Source organism: Zeus faber, assembly GCF_960531495.2.
Source record: "Zeus faber genome assembly, chromosome: 16".
NCBI classification, from domain to species: domain Eukaryota; kingdom Metazoa; phylum Chordata; class Actinopteri; order Zeiformes; family Zeidae; genus Zeus; species Zeus faber.
The window spans coordinates 3,195,454-3,214,758 of NC_137202.1; the positions used below are offsets into that span (position 1 = coordinate 3,195,454).

Consider the following 19,305-nt stretch of genomic DNA (forward strand, 5'->3'; position numbering starts at 1 on the left):
AAGGACCACTGGCTCAGAAAAAGACGACTTGCTCAGATAGGGACCACTGGCTCTGAGAAAGACCACTGGCTCAGAAAAATACCACTGGCTCAGAGAAAGACCACTGGCTTAGAGAAAAATCACTTGCCCGGAGAAGGACCACTGGCTTGGAGAAGGACCACTGGCTCGAAAAAAGACCACTGCCTCAGATAAGGACCACTGGCTCTGAAAAAGACGACTGGCTAAGAGAATGACCGCTAGCTCAGGAAAAGACCACTAGCTCGGAGAAGGACCAATGGCTCAGAGAAGGACCACTGGCTCATGGAAAGATCACTTGTTCGGAGAAGGACCACTGGCTTGGAGAAGGACCACGCGCTTGGAGAAGGACCACTGGCTCGGATAAGGACCACTGACTGGGAGAAAGACCACTGGCTCTGAGAAAGACCACTGGTTTGAAAAAAGATCACTTGCTCGGGGAAGGACCACTGGCTTGGAGAAGCACCACTGGCTCAGAGCAAGACCACTGGCTCTGAGAAAGACCACTGGCTCAGAGAAAGACCACTGGCTTGGAGAAAGACCACTTGCTCGGAGAACGACTACTGGATCGGAGAAGGACCACTGGCTCGGAGACGGACCACTGGCTCAGAAAATTAAAAGACGACTGTCTCGGGGAGAAAAAACACTGGCTCTGAGAAAGACCACTGGCTCTGAGAAAGACCAGTGGTTCAGAGAAAGACCACTTGCTCGGAGAAGGACCACTGGCTTGGAGAAAGACCACTTGCTCGGAGAAGGACCACTGGATCGGAGAAGGACCACTGGCTCGGAGACGGACCACTGGCTCAGAAAATTAAAAGACAACTGTCTCGGGGAGAACAAACACTGGCTAGGAGAAAGACTGCTGGCTCTGAAAAAGACCATTGGCTCAGAAAAAGACCACTAGCTCAGTGAAAGATCACTGGCTCGGAGAAGGACCACTGGCTCAGAGAAGGACCACTGGCTTGAAAAAAGATCACTTGCTCGGGGAAGGACCACTGGCTCAGAGAAGGACCACTGGCTCGGACAAAGACCACTGGCTCTGATAAGGACCACTTACTCTGAGAAAGACTGCTGGCTCAGAAAAAGACCGGCGGCTCGGAGAAAGACCACTGGCTCGGAGGAAGACCACTTGCTCGGAGAACGACCACTGGATCGGAGAAGGACCACTGGCTCGGAGACGGACCACTGGCTCAGAAAATTAAAAGACGACTGTCTCCGGGAGAAAAAACACTGGCTCTGAGAAAGACCACTGGCTCTGAGAAAGACCAGTGACTCAGAGAAAGACCAGTGGTTCAGAGAAAGACCACTTGCTCGGAGAAGGACCACTGGCTTGGAGAAAGACCACTTGCTCGGAGAACGACCACTGGCTCTGAGAAAGACCACTGGCTCAGAGAAAGACCAGTGGCTCGGAGAAAGACCACTAGCTTAGAGAAAGACCACTTGCTCGGAGAAGGACCACTGGATCGGAGAAGGACCACTGGCTCAGAAAATTAAAAGACGACTGTCTCGGGGAGAAAAAACACTGGCTAGGAGAAAGACAGCTGGCTCTGAGAAAGACCACTGGTTCAGAGAAAGACCAGTGGCTCAGAGAAAGACCAGTGGTTCAGAGAAAGACCACTTGCTCGGAGAAGGACCACTGGCTTGGAGAAAGACCACTTGCTCGGAGAAGGACCACTGGATCGGAGAAGGACCACTGGCTCGGAGACGGACCACTGGCTCAGAAAATTAAAAGACGACTGTCTCGGGGAGAACAAACACTGGCTAGGAGAAAGACTGCTGGCTCTGAAAAAGAACACTGGCTCAGAAAAAGACCACTAGCTCAGTGAAAGATCACTGGCTCGGAGAAGGACCACTGGCTCAGAGAAGGACCACTGGCTCGGAAAAAGACCACTGACTCTGATAAGGACCACTAACTCTGAGAAAGACTGCTGGCTCAGAAAAAGTCCGGCGGCTCGTAGAAAGACCACTGGCTCGGAGGAAGACCACTCGCTCGGAGAAGGACCACTGAATCGGAGAAGGACCACTGGCTCGGAGATGGACCACTGGCTCAGAAAATTAAAGGACGACTGTTTTGGGGAGAAAAAAAATTGGCTTGGAGAAAGACCACTGGCTTGGAGAAGGACCACAGGCTTGGAGAGGGACCACTGGCTCGGATAAGGACCAGTGGCTGGGGGAAGACCACTGGCTCTGAGAAAGACCACTGGCTCGGAAAAAGACCACTGGCTCTGATAAGCACCACTGGCTCAGAGAAAGACCAATGGCTCTGAGAAAGACCACTGGATCGGAGAAGGACCACTTGCTCGGAGACGGACCACTGGCTCAGAAAATTAAAAGACGACCGTCTCGGGGAGAAAAAACACTGGCTAGAAGAAAGACAGCTGGCTCTGAAAAAGACCACTGGTTCAGAGAAAGACCAGTGGCTCAGAGGAAGACCAGTGGTTCAGAGAAAGACCACTTGCTCGGAGAAGGACCACTGGATCGGAGAAGGACCACTTGCTCAGTGAAAGATCACTGGCTCGGAGAAGGACCACTGGCTCAGAGAAGGACCACTGGCTTGAAAAAAGATCACTTGCTCGGGGAAGGACCACTGGCTCAGAGAAGGACCACTGGCTCGGAAAAAGACCACTGGCTCTGATAAGGACCACTAACTCTGAGAAAGACTGCTGGCTCAGAAAAAGACCGGCGGCTCGGAGAAAAACCACTGGCTCGGAGGAAGACCACTTGCTCGGAGAAGGACCACTGGATCGGAGAAGGACCACTGGCTCGGAGATGGACCACTGCCTCAGAAAATTAAAGGACGACTGTTTTGGGGAGAAAAAACATTGGCTTGGAGAAAGACCACTGGCTTGGAGAAGGACCACAGGCTTGGAGAGGGACCACTGGCTCGGATAAGGACCAGTGGCTGGGGGAAGACCACTGGCTCGGAAAAAGACCACTGGCTCTGATAAGCACCACTGGCTCAGAGAAAGACCAATGGCTCTGAAAAAGACCACTGGATCGGAGAAGGACCACTTGCTCGGAGACGGACCACTGGCTCAGAAAATTAAAAGACGACTGTCTCGGGGAGAAAAAACACTGGCTAGGAGAAAGACAGCTGGCTCTGAAAAAGACCACTGGTTCAGAGAAAGACCAGTGGCTCAGAGAAAGACCAGTGGTTCAGAGAAAGACCACTTGCTCGGAGAAGGACCACTGGATCGGAGAAGGACCACTGGCCTGGAGAAGGACCACTAGCTCAGAAAATTAAAAGACGACTCTCTCGGGAAGAAAAAACACTGGCTAGGAGAAGACCACTGGCTCTGAGAAAGACCACTGGTTCAGAGAAAGACCAGTGGCTCAGAGAAAGACCAGTGGCTCAGAGAAAGACCACTTGCTCGGAGAAGGACCACTGCTTGGAGATGGACCACTGGCTCGGAGAAAGACCACTGGCTCGGGGAAGGACCACTGGCTCTGATAAGGACCACTGGCTCTGAGAAAGACCACTGGCTTGGAAAAGGACCATTGGCTCGGAGATGGGCCACTGGCTCGGAGAAGGACCACTGGCTTGGAGAAAGACCACTTGCCCGGAGATGGACCACTGGACCGGAGAAGGACCACTGACTCCCGGAAGGACCACTGGGTCAGAGAAAGACCACTGCCTCAGAGAAGGACCACTATCTTGGAGAAAGACCACTGGGTCGGAAAAAGGCGACCGGTTCAGAAAAAGACCACAGGTTTGGAGAAAATCCACCGGCTCGGAGAAAGACCACTGGCTCATAGAAGGACCACTGGCTCTGAGAGTGATTACTGGCTCGGAGAAGGACCACTGGCTCAGCAAACAAATAAAAAATGAAAAATATAAATGAAAAAGAATGTAAAAAAAAAACAAGAAACATCCTTTATTGCTTCATGCTACATGCTACACATACTATACGTAAAATTTTATCATTCCATATTATTCGAATGTGCTGTGTATGTATACAGTAAGAGTGGTCTTGATCTAGAAAAGGTGACAATAAGTGTAGTGTAGCAGCCGAGGGGGCGTGGTTAAGCCACGGTCTGCAGGTGACGGCGCTGGCTTCTTCCTGCCATGGCGTAGCTGTACTGGGGCCTTATTAGCGCTGACTGGTCAAACCCGGCTTGAACTGCTTTCTTATGTGTTGTCTTGATTTGTAGTGGGGTTCACGTGGTGCCACACGGACCCTGATTGTTTGTTGCTTTTTTGTGTTCCTGTATTGACCAGCGAGCCTTTTTATTTGAATGGTTCTTTAACACTCACGCCATGTCGGCACCCCACTGCCAGAAAGATTCTGTCTCCCTCCCAAAACCCATACCTGTGGGTAGACTCCCACAGTACTGCCACAAAACGCACGCGCGCGCACACACACACACACACACACACACACACACACACACACACACACACACACACATACACACACATACACACACACACACACACACACACACACACACACACACACACACACACACATACAGACACACACACACACACACACACACACACACACACAGCTATACACACCTGCTTCTCCTTCTGTCTCCCTACGGAACTATTGATGACTCAGCCCCTCTTGGCCCTCCACAAATCAAGCCTCCAAGGTTTGAGGTGTGTGTGTGTGTGTGTGTGTGTGTGTGTGTGTGTGTGTGTGTGTGTGTGTGTGTGTGTGTGTGTGTGTGTGTGTGTGTGTGTGTTTTGTGTGTGCGTGCCTGTGTGTGTGTCGCGCTGGCCGCTGTTTATTGAGGAACAAACGCTGGAAAAGTAGGTCGGAAAAGGTGCTCCCAGATGAAAGAGGGGAAGAGGAACTGATCCGTTTTCCTCGCCTTCCATCCACCTTTGCTTTTTCGTTGTTTCTTGCCATCTGGACCTGAGTATGTTGCTACAGGAGGACCAGACACAACATTATGTAGAAGGATGTCTCCTCACCTCCTAGCTTTCCTCTTACATATTCTTCTGCATTTCAAGGTATAACTACTGTTTTATACCCGCGGTGATTTGGGCCTTTTATGTGTTTATTTATTTTGAGAATTTAGTAGAATTGCCTGCTGCCTTGGCCACATCTCAAAGAGATTCAAAATTTCAGTGGGACTAACCTGGTAAAATAGGGCAAAGGTTAGGTAAAATAAAATAATATATATGTATGAAAATATATCACTAGAATACAAGAGACAAGACTCAAACAGTATCTAGTTTTGTGTGTTTTTATAATTATTTATTCATTTATTTATGTGTTTATTTACTTATTTGTTTGTTTGTTTGCTTGTTTATTTATACCATTTTATTTAATACATGTATGTATTTATGCATTTATTTATTTATTTGTAATTGTTTTTATTTAATTGTATTATTTTTTCTTAACCTGCGCTGTCAGCATGCTGGGCATACAACAAGGTATTTGTATGCTATTGCATCTATGACAATTAATCTACAAGTGGAGTTCAACTTCTCAACCTGCATTGCAACTCTTTATTCATTATTCAATCATCAAGAACTGCTGCAATAACTCGAACCTGTGCACGACCTGTAGAATGACAAGAGCACAGCTTTTTATTACACAGATCCGCCACCAGTCCCCCTCTTTGGAGAATGATGTCAGCATGTTTTGGTCTATAAACAAATAATCGCTACTGCAAGAGGAGGAGGATTACAACTGATGAGACAAATAAAGACAGAACCAAAAGAATGAATGATTAAAAAAAAAAAACGTAGAAACATCAGACGACGACATGTATTGAGTTAGGTCCAGGAAAACTGGAACAGCATTTCGGGTCTTTCTATGGCAGTAAATGAGGGAGAAAGGGAGAGGGATGTAACCAGGAGGGTGTTGGGGGTGTGTTCAAAGCATGTGCTGGACGTGTGTGTGTGGCCTGTGATGAGGCCCCCTGTATATGTGTGTGTGTGTGTGTGTGTGTGTGTGTGTGTGTGTGTGTGTGTGTGTGTGTGTGTGTGATGTGAGTGTTTGATGTGTGTGCGAAGAAGTGCGTGGAGTGTCCACTGGTGAGTGTACGGGACCTGTCCTAACTGGTTCTGGTGTATAAGGTCGGTATTATATCGTTACTCCTCCAAGCAGTGGAAAAGGCCCCAAAGCTACCCCTAAGGCCTGCAGCCATAGGAAAGCCCTGAGCGCCCTGCCCTGCAGCCACAGAAGACCCCCCAGCCCCAGAGAAGCTGGAAGCCCACGGAGCAAACCCCATGCCTGGCCCAGAGGAGCACAAGACGCAGCCACAAGCACTGAACCCAGGCCGTGGACCCCAGACACAGATCGCAGGAATGGAGCCAGGTCCTGCGCCGCCAGACCGACATGCCCACCCGCGATCCATTGTGCGGTGTATATACTGAGAATGAGTTTTGGAACTGGAAGAGATAGGCGACGCACAACCAGATCAATGCAGGGGTGCATCAGGCCGGGCAGCAACCAAGCCGCCCCCCCCCTAGACTGGACCGTGACCCAGCACACCCACCCCCAGTTTCTGGAGGCACCCAACCCACAGCAGCGAGCCACGGGCGTAGAGCAGCCCACCATGCGTCTTCGCGCCCCCCCTCAGGCCTATGACCAGACCCTGGCCGGTGCGGATGAAGGCCACTCAAGCCCCACCATCACGCCCACCTGCCAACCACGGGACCAAGACCCAAACCTGTAACTGGGCACCCCCTGCCCCCGAGCCCCAAACCCGCAACCACGCCTCAAACAAACACACAGACGCCAGCCGCAGAAACCCTCCAGGGGCAAACCCCAAACCCCCAGAGAGCGGCCAGCTCAACCCAGGGAGAAGAGGGGGTTATTTTTAATTTCAAAAAGGATATTATGTCCCAGAATTTAGCTACAGAATGCTACAGTTCCTCCGTAGAGAGGAGTGTCACAGCACTGACACCAAACCCAAAGAAAGAGCTGGAACACTTAATAGACACAATGCTTCATCAAATAAAAACATGTCTTCCTGACGGGGGCTGCGTCAGAGCATATTGGCAGAGAGCGGGAAGATACAGTATCTCGCCACTTTACACCAAAGGACTCAAAACGTTTGTCTCCTTCATTCAGTAAAAGGATTCTATCTAAGTTTTGGATTCAGCGCTTCTGAAGTGTCCCAGGGATTCTCTCAGATGGGTTGTTTTGTTTTCACCTCTTTGTCTCTTTCTCATTCTGGTCCTTTCTAATTCACACCCTCCACACTTGTTTGAACTCCATATCAGAGGCTGCCTTTTTATTTATGTTTCTATTATTTTTTTCTCTCGCCAGCCCTTCTCAGCGTATATATTTAGCTTTTGTTTCTACAAAGAACAGTGGAAAGATTCTCCAGGGTTGGTGGAGGACGGGGGGGCCGGGGGCGGTGGAGCGGGGGTTAAACAGAAGTGTGGAATTCTGGTAAAAGAAAGGAACAAGGAGAGAAATAAAGAGTGATAAACACACAGCTAATTAGAAGTCTATTGTTAGGTGTAGGAGGTCGAGGCCACAAGTAAATATTCAGAGATGCAGACGTCCCGGAACACAGAAACACACACACACACACACACACACACACACACACACACACACACACACACACACACACACACACCAAATAGGTCATATGTTAATAAGTCTCCAAAGATGCATGTTCGTCTGTGTCTTTATGTTTGTATCCAGATAAGCGTGTGTGTGCATGTGGGTGTGACTGCAGGAGCAAAACAAGGCAGTCGTTGACAGAAGAAGAGAGCAGGAAGGGGGTTGGGGGGGGGGGGGGCGACATGAAAAGATTGATAGATGAGAGACAGATGGAGTGACATGGTGGAGGAGAGTGAGTCAGAGATGCTGGGTGTGTTTTGTAACGATTGAAGTGGCTCACTTGTCTGTCAATCACCCACACATGCGCTGTCACATTGTTTCCAGCTTTGCGCTCACTATCCCTTAAAAAGCCCACGTGTGTAGCATCCTTAACATACCATGACTCTGATTCCCTTTTTTATTTTGTCTTTTTCGGCAATTATGCTCCACGTTCCCAGGTCTCGATCAAACATCTCGGGAGTCGTATCGTAACAACTTCCAACAGGACAACTGAGAACGACTTACAGTATGCAGGTTTTCTCATTCCTCCGTCGCCCTCAGATTCTTTCCAAAACAGTCTTCTCTGTGTAGAGGTGCGGATGAGAGGACAGAAAAAGAAGGAGCGAGAGAGTAGGTAGGGTTGGGGGGATAGTAGAGATATGGCGGAGATATGGTTAAACCATATAGAGACAGAGACACGAGAAAGAAGGACGAGGAGAGGGACGACGCTAATGAACGAACCAGGGGGGAGTGTAACGGGTGTGGTTAGGACCCAATTGCAGCACAAAGACAGGCAGGGATATTTGGTAATGTCTTTTATTTGTAGAGCGGACGGACGACAGGCAGGGGGCAGGCAGGATACGTGGTCGGAGCGAGGCAGAGTCGGTAGCGGGGAATCAGTCCGGAGAACGCTGGAGAGTCTGGTGCAAGCATCGAAGACAATCTGGCAATGGGTGACTGGTGAGAGAGGCATATATAGTGGTTAGATTACAGATTGGGAACAGCTGTGTGCGCAGGTGAATGGAGCTGGATTAATGAAACAGGTAAGGAGGGGGAGGGAAAGGTAGATGAAGGCGGAGATCATGACAGAACCCCCAAGTGACAGCTCCTGACGTCCCAAAACACTAAACAAAAAAAAAAATGAAACCAAAAGTCCATGCAGGGTGGGAGGAGGGGGTCCGGAGGAGGGCTAGTACTCGTCGGAGACCCCGTCCATCTCCTGGTCCTCCGTGAAATGGGCCACGTGATCCTCATCGGAGTACTCGTTGGAGACCCCGTCCATCTCCATGTCCTCCGCTGAATGGGCCTCATCCTCCTCGTCGGAGGAGGGACCCACAGGGTCGACATCGTCCGCCTCTGAACCATCGCTGGAGGGTCCAGACAAGAGAGGTGGTGGGGTCTGCGGTCGGGAGGGTTGACCTGGTCTGGAGGGCTGGTCAGGATGGCGCTTATGGAACCTCCTGATGAGGGTGTGATCCAGAATGTGTCTCGCAGGGACCCAGGACCTCTCCTCCGGACCGTAACCCTCCCAACGCCCTCCCAACCCTCCCACGCTGGCGGGAACGTAGGAGACGGCAGACAGAAAAGGCAGGACCCCCGTCAATGAAGCGCGGAGGAGGCGGGGGAGGTGCCAAGGGGACCAGAGCACTCTCCCGGACCGGCTTAACTTTGGACACATGGAAGGTGGGATGGACCCGCATGGACCTGGGGAGCTTGAGCCGCACTGCCACCGGGTTGACGACCTTCTCGACCACGAACAGGCCGATGAACCGAGGACCCAGCTTCTTGGATTCCACCTTCAGGGGGAGGTCCCGGGTGGAGAGCCAGATCTTCTGGCCTGGCTGGTACTCCGGGGCCTGGGAGCGGCGACGGTTGGCACCAGAGGCGTTGCGGCCAGCGGCTCGGAGGAGGGCGGCCCGGGCCCTGGTTCAGGTCCTGCGGCAGCGGCGAATGAAGGCCTGGACGGACGGGCAGGAAGGCCCTTCTCAAGGGCCGGGAACAGAGGCGGTTGGAAGCCGTAGGCGCACTGGAAGGGGGAGAGGCCTGTGGCCGAACTGGTCAGGGTGTTGTGGGCATATTCCACCCACAAAAGCTGCTCGGACCAGGACGACGGGTGTTGTGATGTCATGCAGCGAAGGGCTGTCTCCATCTCCTGGTTCTTCCACTCCGTTTGGCCGTTGGACTGGGGGTGGTACCCTGAGGACAGGCTGACGGTGGCCCCCAGGAGCGCGCAGAACTCCCTCCAGAAGACAGAGGCGAACTGGGGACCCCGGTCGGATACAACATGTACCGGGATGCCATGAAGGCGGACGACGTGGTACAATAATAGCTTGGCGGTGCCCTTGGCTGACGGGAGCTTCGGTAGAGGCACGAAGTGAGCCATCTTGCTAAACCGGTCCACCACGGTCAGGATGGCAGTGTTGCCACTAGATGGTGGCAGACCGGTGACAAGTCCACGAAGATGTGAGACCAGGGGCGATGAGGAACCGGCAGTGGGTGTAGGAGACCAGCAGGAGCAAGAAGAGAGGGTTTGTGCTGGTTACAGGTGGGGCAGGCATTGACGAACCCTCGGACGTCCTCACCCAGGGAGGGCCACCAGAAGCGACGCTGGACGACCTCCTTCGTCCGCTGGATCCCCGGGTGGCAGGTGAGTCGGGAGTTGTGGGCCCACTGGAGAACCTCGGACCTGAGGTCAAGCAGGACGAACAGATGGTTGGGCGGACATGTGCTGGGTCCAGGTTGGTCCTGGGCGGCGGCTCTGCCCTTCTCTTCCACCTCCCAGGTGAGTGTGGCAACTAGACGGGAGGACGGTAGAATGGTGTCAGGGTCAGCAGTGTCTTCCTCCTCCTCCTGGAACTGCCGGGACAGGGCGTCAGGTTTGACATTGCGTGACCCCAGCCGATAGGAGAGGGAGAAATTGAACCTGGTTAGGAAGAGCGCCCAACGGGCCTGACGGGAGTTCAGTCTCCTGGCGGACTGGATATACTCCAGGTTCTTGTGGTCAGTCCACACCAGGAACGGCAGCTGGGTTCCCTCTAGCCAGTGTCGCCACTCCTCCAGGGCCAATTTGACGGCGAGAAGCTCCTTATTCCCGATGTTGTAGTTCTTCTCGGCCGGGGTTAAACGCCTGGAGAAGAAGGTGCAGGGATGAAGCTTCTGGTCGGAGGCGGTTCTCTGGGACAGAACAGCTCCGACTCCCGAGTCAGAGACGTCCACTTCAACCACGAACTGCCGTTCGGGGTCAGGCAATACCAGAATGGGGGCTGAAGTGAACCGTGCCTTCAGGGCCAGGAAGGCGTCGTTGGCGGCGGCGGACCACCGAAACGGCACCTTGGAGGAGGTTAGGGCTGTGAGGGGGGCAGCCACCGTGCTGTAGCCTCTGATGAACCTCAGATAGAAGTTGGCAAACCCAAGGAAGCGCTGGATTTGTTTGCAGGTGTCCGGGGTGGGCCAGGTGGTGACGGCAGAGACCTTGGTGGAGTCCATCTGGATGGTCCCCTCCCTACGACGTACCCCAGGAAGGAGACGGACGGGACGTGAAACTCACACTTCTCCGCCTTCACAAAGAGTGAGTTCTCCAGGAGGCGCTGCAGAACCGTCTGGACATGGTGGACGTGCTCAGCTTGGGATCGGGAGAAGATCAGGATGTCGTCGAGGTACACGAAGACTAATTTGTTGAGCATGTCCCTGAGCACGTCATTGACCAGGGCCTGGAAGACGGCGGGGGCGTTGGTGAGACCAAAGGGCATCACCGGATATTCGTAGTGACCGGAGGGAGTGTTTAACGCCGTCTTCCATTCGTCCCCCTCTCGAACCTGGACCAGATGGTGGGCGTTGCGTGGCCCCCTCCAGGAGTTTGAAGGCTGATGAGATGAGGGGCAGGGGATAGCGGTTCTTGACCGTAATGTCGTTGAGACCGCGATAGTCAATACAGGGGCGAAGCGACTTGTCCTTCTTCTCCACGAAGAAGAAGCCCGCCCCCGCCGGGGATGAGGAGGGGCGGATGACGCCCGCCGCCAGGGCATCCTTAATATAGGTTTCCATGGCCTCTCTCTCTCGGATGGACAGGGAGTACAGACGGCCTCTGGGGGGGGTGGAGCCGGGCTGGAGGTCGATGGCAATATCGTACGGCCTGTGCGGGGGAAGGGATGTTGCCTTGGCCTTACTGAAGACCTCCCTGAAGTCTAGGTACTCGCGGGGACCCCCAACATGTCAGGTGCAGAGCTGGAGCTGGTGGGTGGCTGAGGTGCGGCGGCTTGCTTCAGGCAGACCTGATGGCACGCAGGACTCCATCCCAGAATAGTCCCCGTGGTCCAGTCGAGGTGTGGGTTGTGACGATGGAGCCAGGGGAACCCCAGGAGGAGAGGGTGACGAGGTGAGTGCAGGATGCAGAACTGTATCGTGTCGTGGTGGTTGCCGGACAGGAGCATGCGGATGGGCACTGTCTGATGGGTGACTGTCCCCAGGAGGCGGCCATCCAGGGCAGTGGCAGGTACCGGAGAAGGCAGGAGAACTCGACCAACACCCAGCTGCTGTGCTAGGTTGTCGTCGATGATGTTAACATCGGAACCAGAGTCAATAAGTATTGTGAGGGAATGTGAGCCTTGGGGCAGGAGCAGCCGAGCCTGGCACAGGGGGCGTAGGTTGGAGGGGGATTTGGAGGTGTGGCTCACCAGGACCTCCTCCCTCACTGGCGAGCCCGGCCCTTTTACCGGACACTCGGAAATGTAGTGTCCAGCTAGACCGCAATAGAGGCAAAGGTTCCCCACCCGGCGTCTCTCCTTCTCCTCTGGGGTGGGGCTGACCGAGAACTGACCGAGAGCGATGGCGAGCTGCTGGACCTGGGCAGCTAGCGTGGCGAGCCCTTGCTCCTGGCTAGCCGCTGCTAGCCGAACGTCCGCTGAGGTGGAGGCTCGGACAGCCTCCTGGTGTTGGAGCTGTAACTCCACCCTTCCCAGGCGTGCCAGCAACTCAGGCTTGTGTGCTGGGTCCATTGTTGGCCAGATTGTACTGTAACTGGTGTGGTTAGGACCCAATTGCAGCACAAAGACAGGCAGGGATATTTGGTAATGTCTTTTATTTGTAGAGAGGACGGAAGACAGGCAGGGGGCAGGCAGGATACATCGTCGGGGACAGGCAGGTTCGATAACGAGGAGTACAAACAGAAGACAGGCGGAGGGGCAGGCAGGATACGTGGTTGGAGCGAGGCAGAGTCGGTAGCGGGGAATCAGTCCGGAGAACGCTGGAGAGTCTGGTGCAAGCATCGAAGACAATCTGGCAATGGGTGACTGGTGAGAGGGGCATATATAGTGGTTAGATTACAGATCTGGAACAGCTGTGTGCGCAGGTGAATGGAGTTGGATTAATGAGACAGGTAAGGAGAGGGAGGGGAAGGTGGAGATCATGACAGGGAGAAGAGATCAGATCGGAGAGCGGTGGGATGGGTGGATGGGTGGGTGGGGGTGCCCCAGGGAGGAGAGGCAGGGGGAAAAGGAGATGGAGGGAGGAGGCGGAATGGAGGCGAAATGCTGATCCTCATGGGTCTTACCAGCATGAGTGAAGATCTGTGTATGTGTGTGTGTCTGTGCGTGTGTGTTTGAGTGTATGTGTGCATACTAATACATCCTTGGTACACAAGCTCTTGTAACTCCTTCGTTTGGCAACAATGAGATTTATTGTGCTAATAAAGTGGAATGAATTGAATTTAAATCAATTGAGAGGGAAAATGAAAATGAGCGAGAGTGAAAGCGAGAGGGGGGGGGGGGGGGGTTCCCAGCATGCCTCGAATGCGATCACAGCAGGACTACATAAAGCAGGAGGGGAGGAGGAGGGGAGAGGAGGGATGGCGAGGACCTGCCAATATAGATAAATATTTCATCCCACAAAACACAGAGTTACTGAAACCGATGCCCGGGGGGGTGGCACAGCGAGAGAGAGAGAGAGACAGGGAGGGGGAGAGAGGGCGAGAGAAAATGGAGGGGGGTAGCAGCGCGACTGACTGAGAAGAACGGAGTGACTGATGAGGAGAGGGCAACGAGGGGAAAAGCAACAGAGAGCCAATAAAGAGAGAGCGAGTGAGAGAGAGAGAGAGAGAGAGAGAGCGACAGAGAGAGCGAGAGACAGCGAGAGAGCAAAGCCTCGAAGGTAAAGGTGTCCTTAACTCTAACGTCCACTCTGTGACACTAACCATGTCTGACATACGACACACACACACACACACACACACACACACACACACACACACACACACACACACACACACACACACAGTCACAACCACTCATTTTTTATCATCGTGCTCTATCTTTCTCTTCACCAGCTGAAAGCTGGGCCGGGAAGTGCACTGGTGTGAGAAGTAGCAGAAAGGAGGGTGAGCGAAAAAGAGAGAAAGATAATGGTCAGATTGTGTGAACAAATGCAGAAAGAGAAAGACAGAAAGAGAGAGAGGGGGGAGGGTTGTTCGTCTCTGGATTTATTCACCATCAGAGCCACCTTCACTTTTTCTTCACTCCACTCCATTCAGGGGAGTTTTGAGATATGTTTCTTTTTTGAAAGTGAAAATTAAATAGATTTTTCTTTCTTCTTCTTTTTCTGTCTTTTTCTTTCTCTTGGAAAAAGTACTTGCTCATGGGGAAGGGAGTGGACCTGCCTCTTGTGGTCTATTTGGAGGCTCATTTTTATTGCTGGGGGATTTGTGAATTGCCAGATATTCTACAATGGTGTACAGGGGCCACTATAAACATTTTCATTTTTTTTACATTACAAGAGGGGGATGATATTCCCGAAATTCGTAAACAAAGTTGGAAAAAAAAAAGCTTGTACATTTACAAGAAATAAGTTGGATATACAGTACATATGAGATTAAACTCGTAAATGTATGACTTTAATCGGAACCTTAAATTGTGATTATGATATGCATAAATCTAAACAGAAATCCGTCCTTAGTTCATGGGAATGAAGAGTTTATGTCACGTCACATAAAGGGATCGGAGGGTTAAATATCGGGTAAAGTCACAAACTGGCATAAGAACAGGTAAGATGTGTCTCACGGCACAGGTGTCTTATGTGCATATGCTTATGATGATATTATGATTTTGGGCTTAATACAATTGAGAAGTATAATTTGACATTTTCATCTACCTCCAGGCTTGATTCGGGGAGAGTTTTTTCTCGTATCTTTGCAACTTTAATTTCGGCTATGCAGTACAGTATATCCAAGTTTAATGTTGCATATCCAGTATACAGCCCACCACCCACTGTAGAGTTATAGTGCCCTAATATGCCGTTATAATATTCTGACATTTTATGCAGTCAATTTCTATATATTTTATGTATTTTGTGTTGAAATATGTAATAGTCCTTCTGATACTCAATAAATCAGTGATGATGATAATAATAGTAATAATAATATTATATGATACCAAAAAAATTATAAAATAATGTAAAATGTAATAAAAAGTAATTATAAGAAGAACAAGAACAACAACTAGAACAACAAAAACAACAACAACAACAAAAACAACAAATATAGCTGCAGGCAGCAATACGCAGGGTCCAGGGTTTAATAACGGCCCCTGTTTCAGTGGACGAGTGTGTTGCTCTCTGTTCCGGTGTTTTGTGACTTTAGAAGTTAATTCCTTCAGGCCTGGTTACAGTGTAATTCTATGATCGGGTGGTGTTTGTGGCTGTGGGTGGTTTTCCTACGCTGCAACTAACGGCTGTTATCATTCAGAAGTATTTTACTCAATATTGTGAGCACAATTATTTATGATTATTTATCCATTTTGGGGAACATAATTATTTAATGCCACTTTGTAAATCAACAGAAAACTGCCTTCACAATAATGTATTTTAGTACATACTATATACACTATATACACTATATATACTAGATACACTATATACACTATTTATACTATATACACTTTATACACTATACATACTATATACACCATATACACTATATATACTATATACACTATATGCACTGTATTCACTATATACAGTACACTATATACACTGTATACATCTCAACTCATCACTGTTCTCAGTGTCGTTCCCGCAGTCTGTCAATATTCACTTCACTAGCATTCGCAATCACCATGCCCCCTTACCGTGAAATTACACGATATACACTATATATACCAGCCACGCCCCCTTGCCATGAAATAACACTGGTCCTCACTTATCGACCAATTTACTTAATGACCTGGTCACAGGAAAGGAACTCGGTCGTTAAGTGAGTTGTACCTGTATATACTTATATATTATACAATTTATATATAATGTATAATATTATTATAGTAATATAATATTGGTGCAGTGCATGGTGCCATCTTGGTAAGGTTGCGATTGATCACAAACTTCATCCACAATACTGAACCGATCTGGATGAAACTCAAACAACGCCATGTTGAAACTGTCCAGAATACACATCTTATTCAGATTGTCTGTGGGTTTGTCGGATCCATGACATCATAAAGTTTGGACGATGTTACATTTGCACTTGCCTCCATTTTGGTGAGGACCCGGTTGTTGACCAATCACTAGACTGCAATGCTATCATGTGACCTGTGTGAGCCATCATTTGCACATGAGTGCGCGTTGCGCTGATGAAAAAAAACACATTAAATACAGTTTTTTACTAAATTATTCCACAATAATGGACCAATCTGGATCACATGAACAACGCCATATTGGCACTGCCCCGAATACAATAATAATAATAATAATAATAAGAAGAAGAAGAAGAAGAAGAAGAAGAAGAAGAAGAAGAAGAAGAATGAAAATAATAATAATAATAATGAAAATAATAATAATAATAATGAAAATAATAATAATAATAATAATAATAATAATAATAATAATAATAATAATAATAATAATAATAATAATAATAATAATAATAATAATAATATAGTATAATATACAGTATAATATAATATAGATAATTCAAAGAAATAACCAGATAGTGAATGAGACACCTGTAGAGAGGAAGAGATTGAAATGTCAGCCCTCACATTAAAGTGTGTATCTGTGTTTGTGGATATGTATATATACGTGTGTGTGTGTGTGTGTGTGTGTGTGTGTGTGTGTGTGTGTGTGTGTGCGTGTGTGCGTGTGTGCGTGTGGGTGGGTGGGTGTTGGTGGGAGTTGTGGGTGTTTTTGTCTGTTCTTTGTTCCGCCTGTGGAAAAAACTCCCACTCGTCATTAGTTATGAACCAGCGGTGCGAAGGGGCCAAGCCACAGCCTCGCTGGAGGGATTAATATTTGATCTTTGTGTTTGTCTGTGTGTGTGTGTGTTTGCGTGCGTGCGTGCATGTGTGTGTGCGAGAGAGAGAGAAAGAGAGAAGGATAAACACAGAGGTAGAGGGAGAGTGTGTGCTCTATGTGTATTTTTAATATTTCGTCTATTCTGCTCGCCGCTCCCACGTCACACCTCATTTCATTCATTTATTATCATCCTGTTTATTCCTCCACACCTCTATTTCTCCCCATGCGCTCATCCATCTATCTCTCTCTCTATCCCGTAGGTCCTCTTCTATTCCTCTGTTGTTCCCTCTTTTAGCCTCAAACCTCTCCCCTCTGCCTTTCTCCTCCTTTTCTCCTCCCCCTTCTTCCCTTTCTCCTTCTTCGTCCCCTGCTCCAGATTGAAATGCTGCTCACTTTTAGATGGAAACGTATCCTTCTGCTACTGATTCTTTAAGTGTTTTTTATGTTTAATGTTGAAGGTTTTTTTCTCGTATGTTTTTAATTTTTTTTATTCTTTGCTATTATTATTATTATTATTATTATTATTGTTGTTTTTATTATTATTATTGTTGTTTTAATTATTATGATGATGATGATGATGATTATTATTATTATGTATTCTATAATTATTATTATTTATTTATTTATTTATTTTCATTTCGTTTTTTTGTGATTGTACCATTGGAATCATACTAAATGATCTTAAAAACTCAACCCCCCCCCCCCCCCCCCCCCCGTCCTGCAGGAAAGCTCAGAGACGGAGGTGGACCGGAACAAGTGCTGTACGCTGTGCAACATGTTCTTCACCTCCGCCATTGTGGCGCAGTCGCATTATCAGGGGAAGACTCACGCCAAGAGGGTCCGCCTGGTGCTGGGGGAGCCCCCCATCCTGCCCACCACCAGTCCCACAAACACAGGTACAGAGGACCACACAACACGCTATTAAACATGTCTTATAACACAATAAATACCGTATATCCTAGACAGGTATACTGTCGGTACATAATGAACAGCACATGGTATAAAACATTACAGGATTATTAAACAGTGCATGCATGTTCAGCCAGCCTGTCTGAGAAATCGCGATGTTTGCAACACGATAATTCTCGATAAATCTTAGCAATATCAAAATAGCCACCAATATTGAAATTTTGTCATTTTGTGAAATTGCACTCATTATATTTGACATACTGCATAAACTTGTGTATATCATATATAGAAGAAAAAATCTTGCCCTTGCCAGGGACACAATCTATGTCATTTTATCTACTGTTGAATTTAAAGTTTATTTTATAGACTTATTAATGGGGCCGAAGCAAAAGTCCAGAAAGTTTTCTTTGTTTGTAAGGTTAAGATGTTTTTTTAGAAAATAAAATACAACCACACTAAAATATTTCCAGTTGTTTCTGTAACATCTAGAATCCACATTATCATAGGAAACTATTACATATGACGTTTTTCTTCATCGGCAGCAGTTAATAATATATATTTTGGAAGATTTCTGCAACTTTACTCCAAAAAGACGACTTTACTTTGAGCATAGCCACTGCAAAATCAACCACTTTTGGTAAAAACAATCTCTCAAAACAATCCAAAAAAACCCTTGATTGGATTGATGAACAGCGCTATGAAACACAACACAGGGATATTAAACCAGACAGAACCAGAACAGAGCAACGTCCACCCTCTCTCTCTCCCTCTCTCTCTCTCTCTCCCTTCCTCTCCCTGTCTCTTCCTCTCCTTCCCTCTCTCTCTTCTTTTCTCTATCTCTCTCTCTCTCTCGCTCTCTTACTCTATTTTTTCTTTTCTTTTTCTACCTGTGAGTTATTTCACATCAACATCTCTCTTTTGTCGTCTCTCCATCTATTCTGAACTTGGTGTTAAGTTGGGACGAGGTGCTGAACGATATGAACAAATTTACAGCTCTGAAACATTCACACACACACACACACACACACACACACACACACACACACACACACACACACACACACACACACACACACACACAGACTTAAGTATCACCACAGGGCAGCGGCCCTGCGCCGGTGGAGTTGTGGGCAGGACAGCCAAAGAGAATAACATAGTGAACCAATGCTCGCTGGGATGTTTGATCCTCCCGCCGCCAAAACTTCCTCCGAGTTTTATTCCATCTGTCGGTCTGGAGCCACAACTTAAAAGAAAGAGCAGACAGCGCTGCTTGATTTTTATTCCGGTCTTTAACCCTCAAGCAGCCGACGCAGTTTTCATGCAGCCATGACCGAACAGGGCTAGAAATGACCTCAACTCAAAATTAGTTCAAAGAATTCTCTATCTATGAAATGTGTTGGGTTTTTGGAACCGGAATATCACTGGAAAATATTATTGGCTAAACTGAGCCAAGTTAGATTTTGCCAAAACCTGTTTTTCTGCCTCAATTCATCCAAACAACTGAATGAGTCACTCGGTCAGCACTTGGTTACTTAGGGGGTTAAACTGTCATCCTGGAAACCCAGCCCTTGCCCACCGACGGATCATT

General features: G+C 48.7%; 1 protein-coding gene across 3 annotated transcripts in view; it reads left to right on the forward strand.

Annotated features, from left to right (window-relative positions):
* Positions 1-19,305, forward strand: part of LOC307242698 (zinc finger matrin-type protein 4) — a 95,329-nt gene that overhangs the window by 28,718 nt on the left and 47,306 nt on the right. For all 3 annotated transcript variants that reach the window (XM_080017240.1, XM_080017241.1, XM_080017242.1), the window contains one exon: positions 17,533-17,704. In XM_080017240.1, coding sequence (XP_079873366.1) covers positions 17,533-17,704 — 172 coding nt within the window. The remainder of the gene's footprint in view (positions 1-17,532; positions 17,705-19,305) is intronic.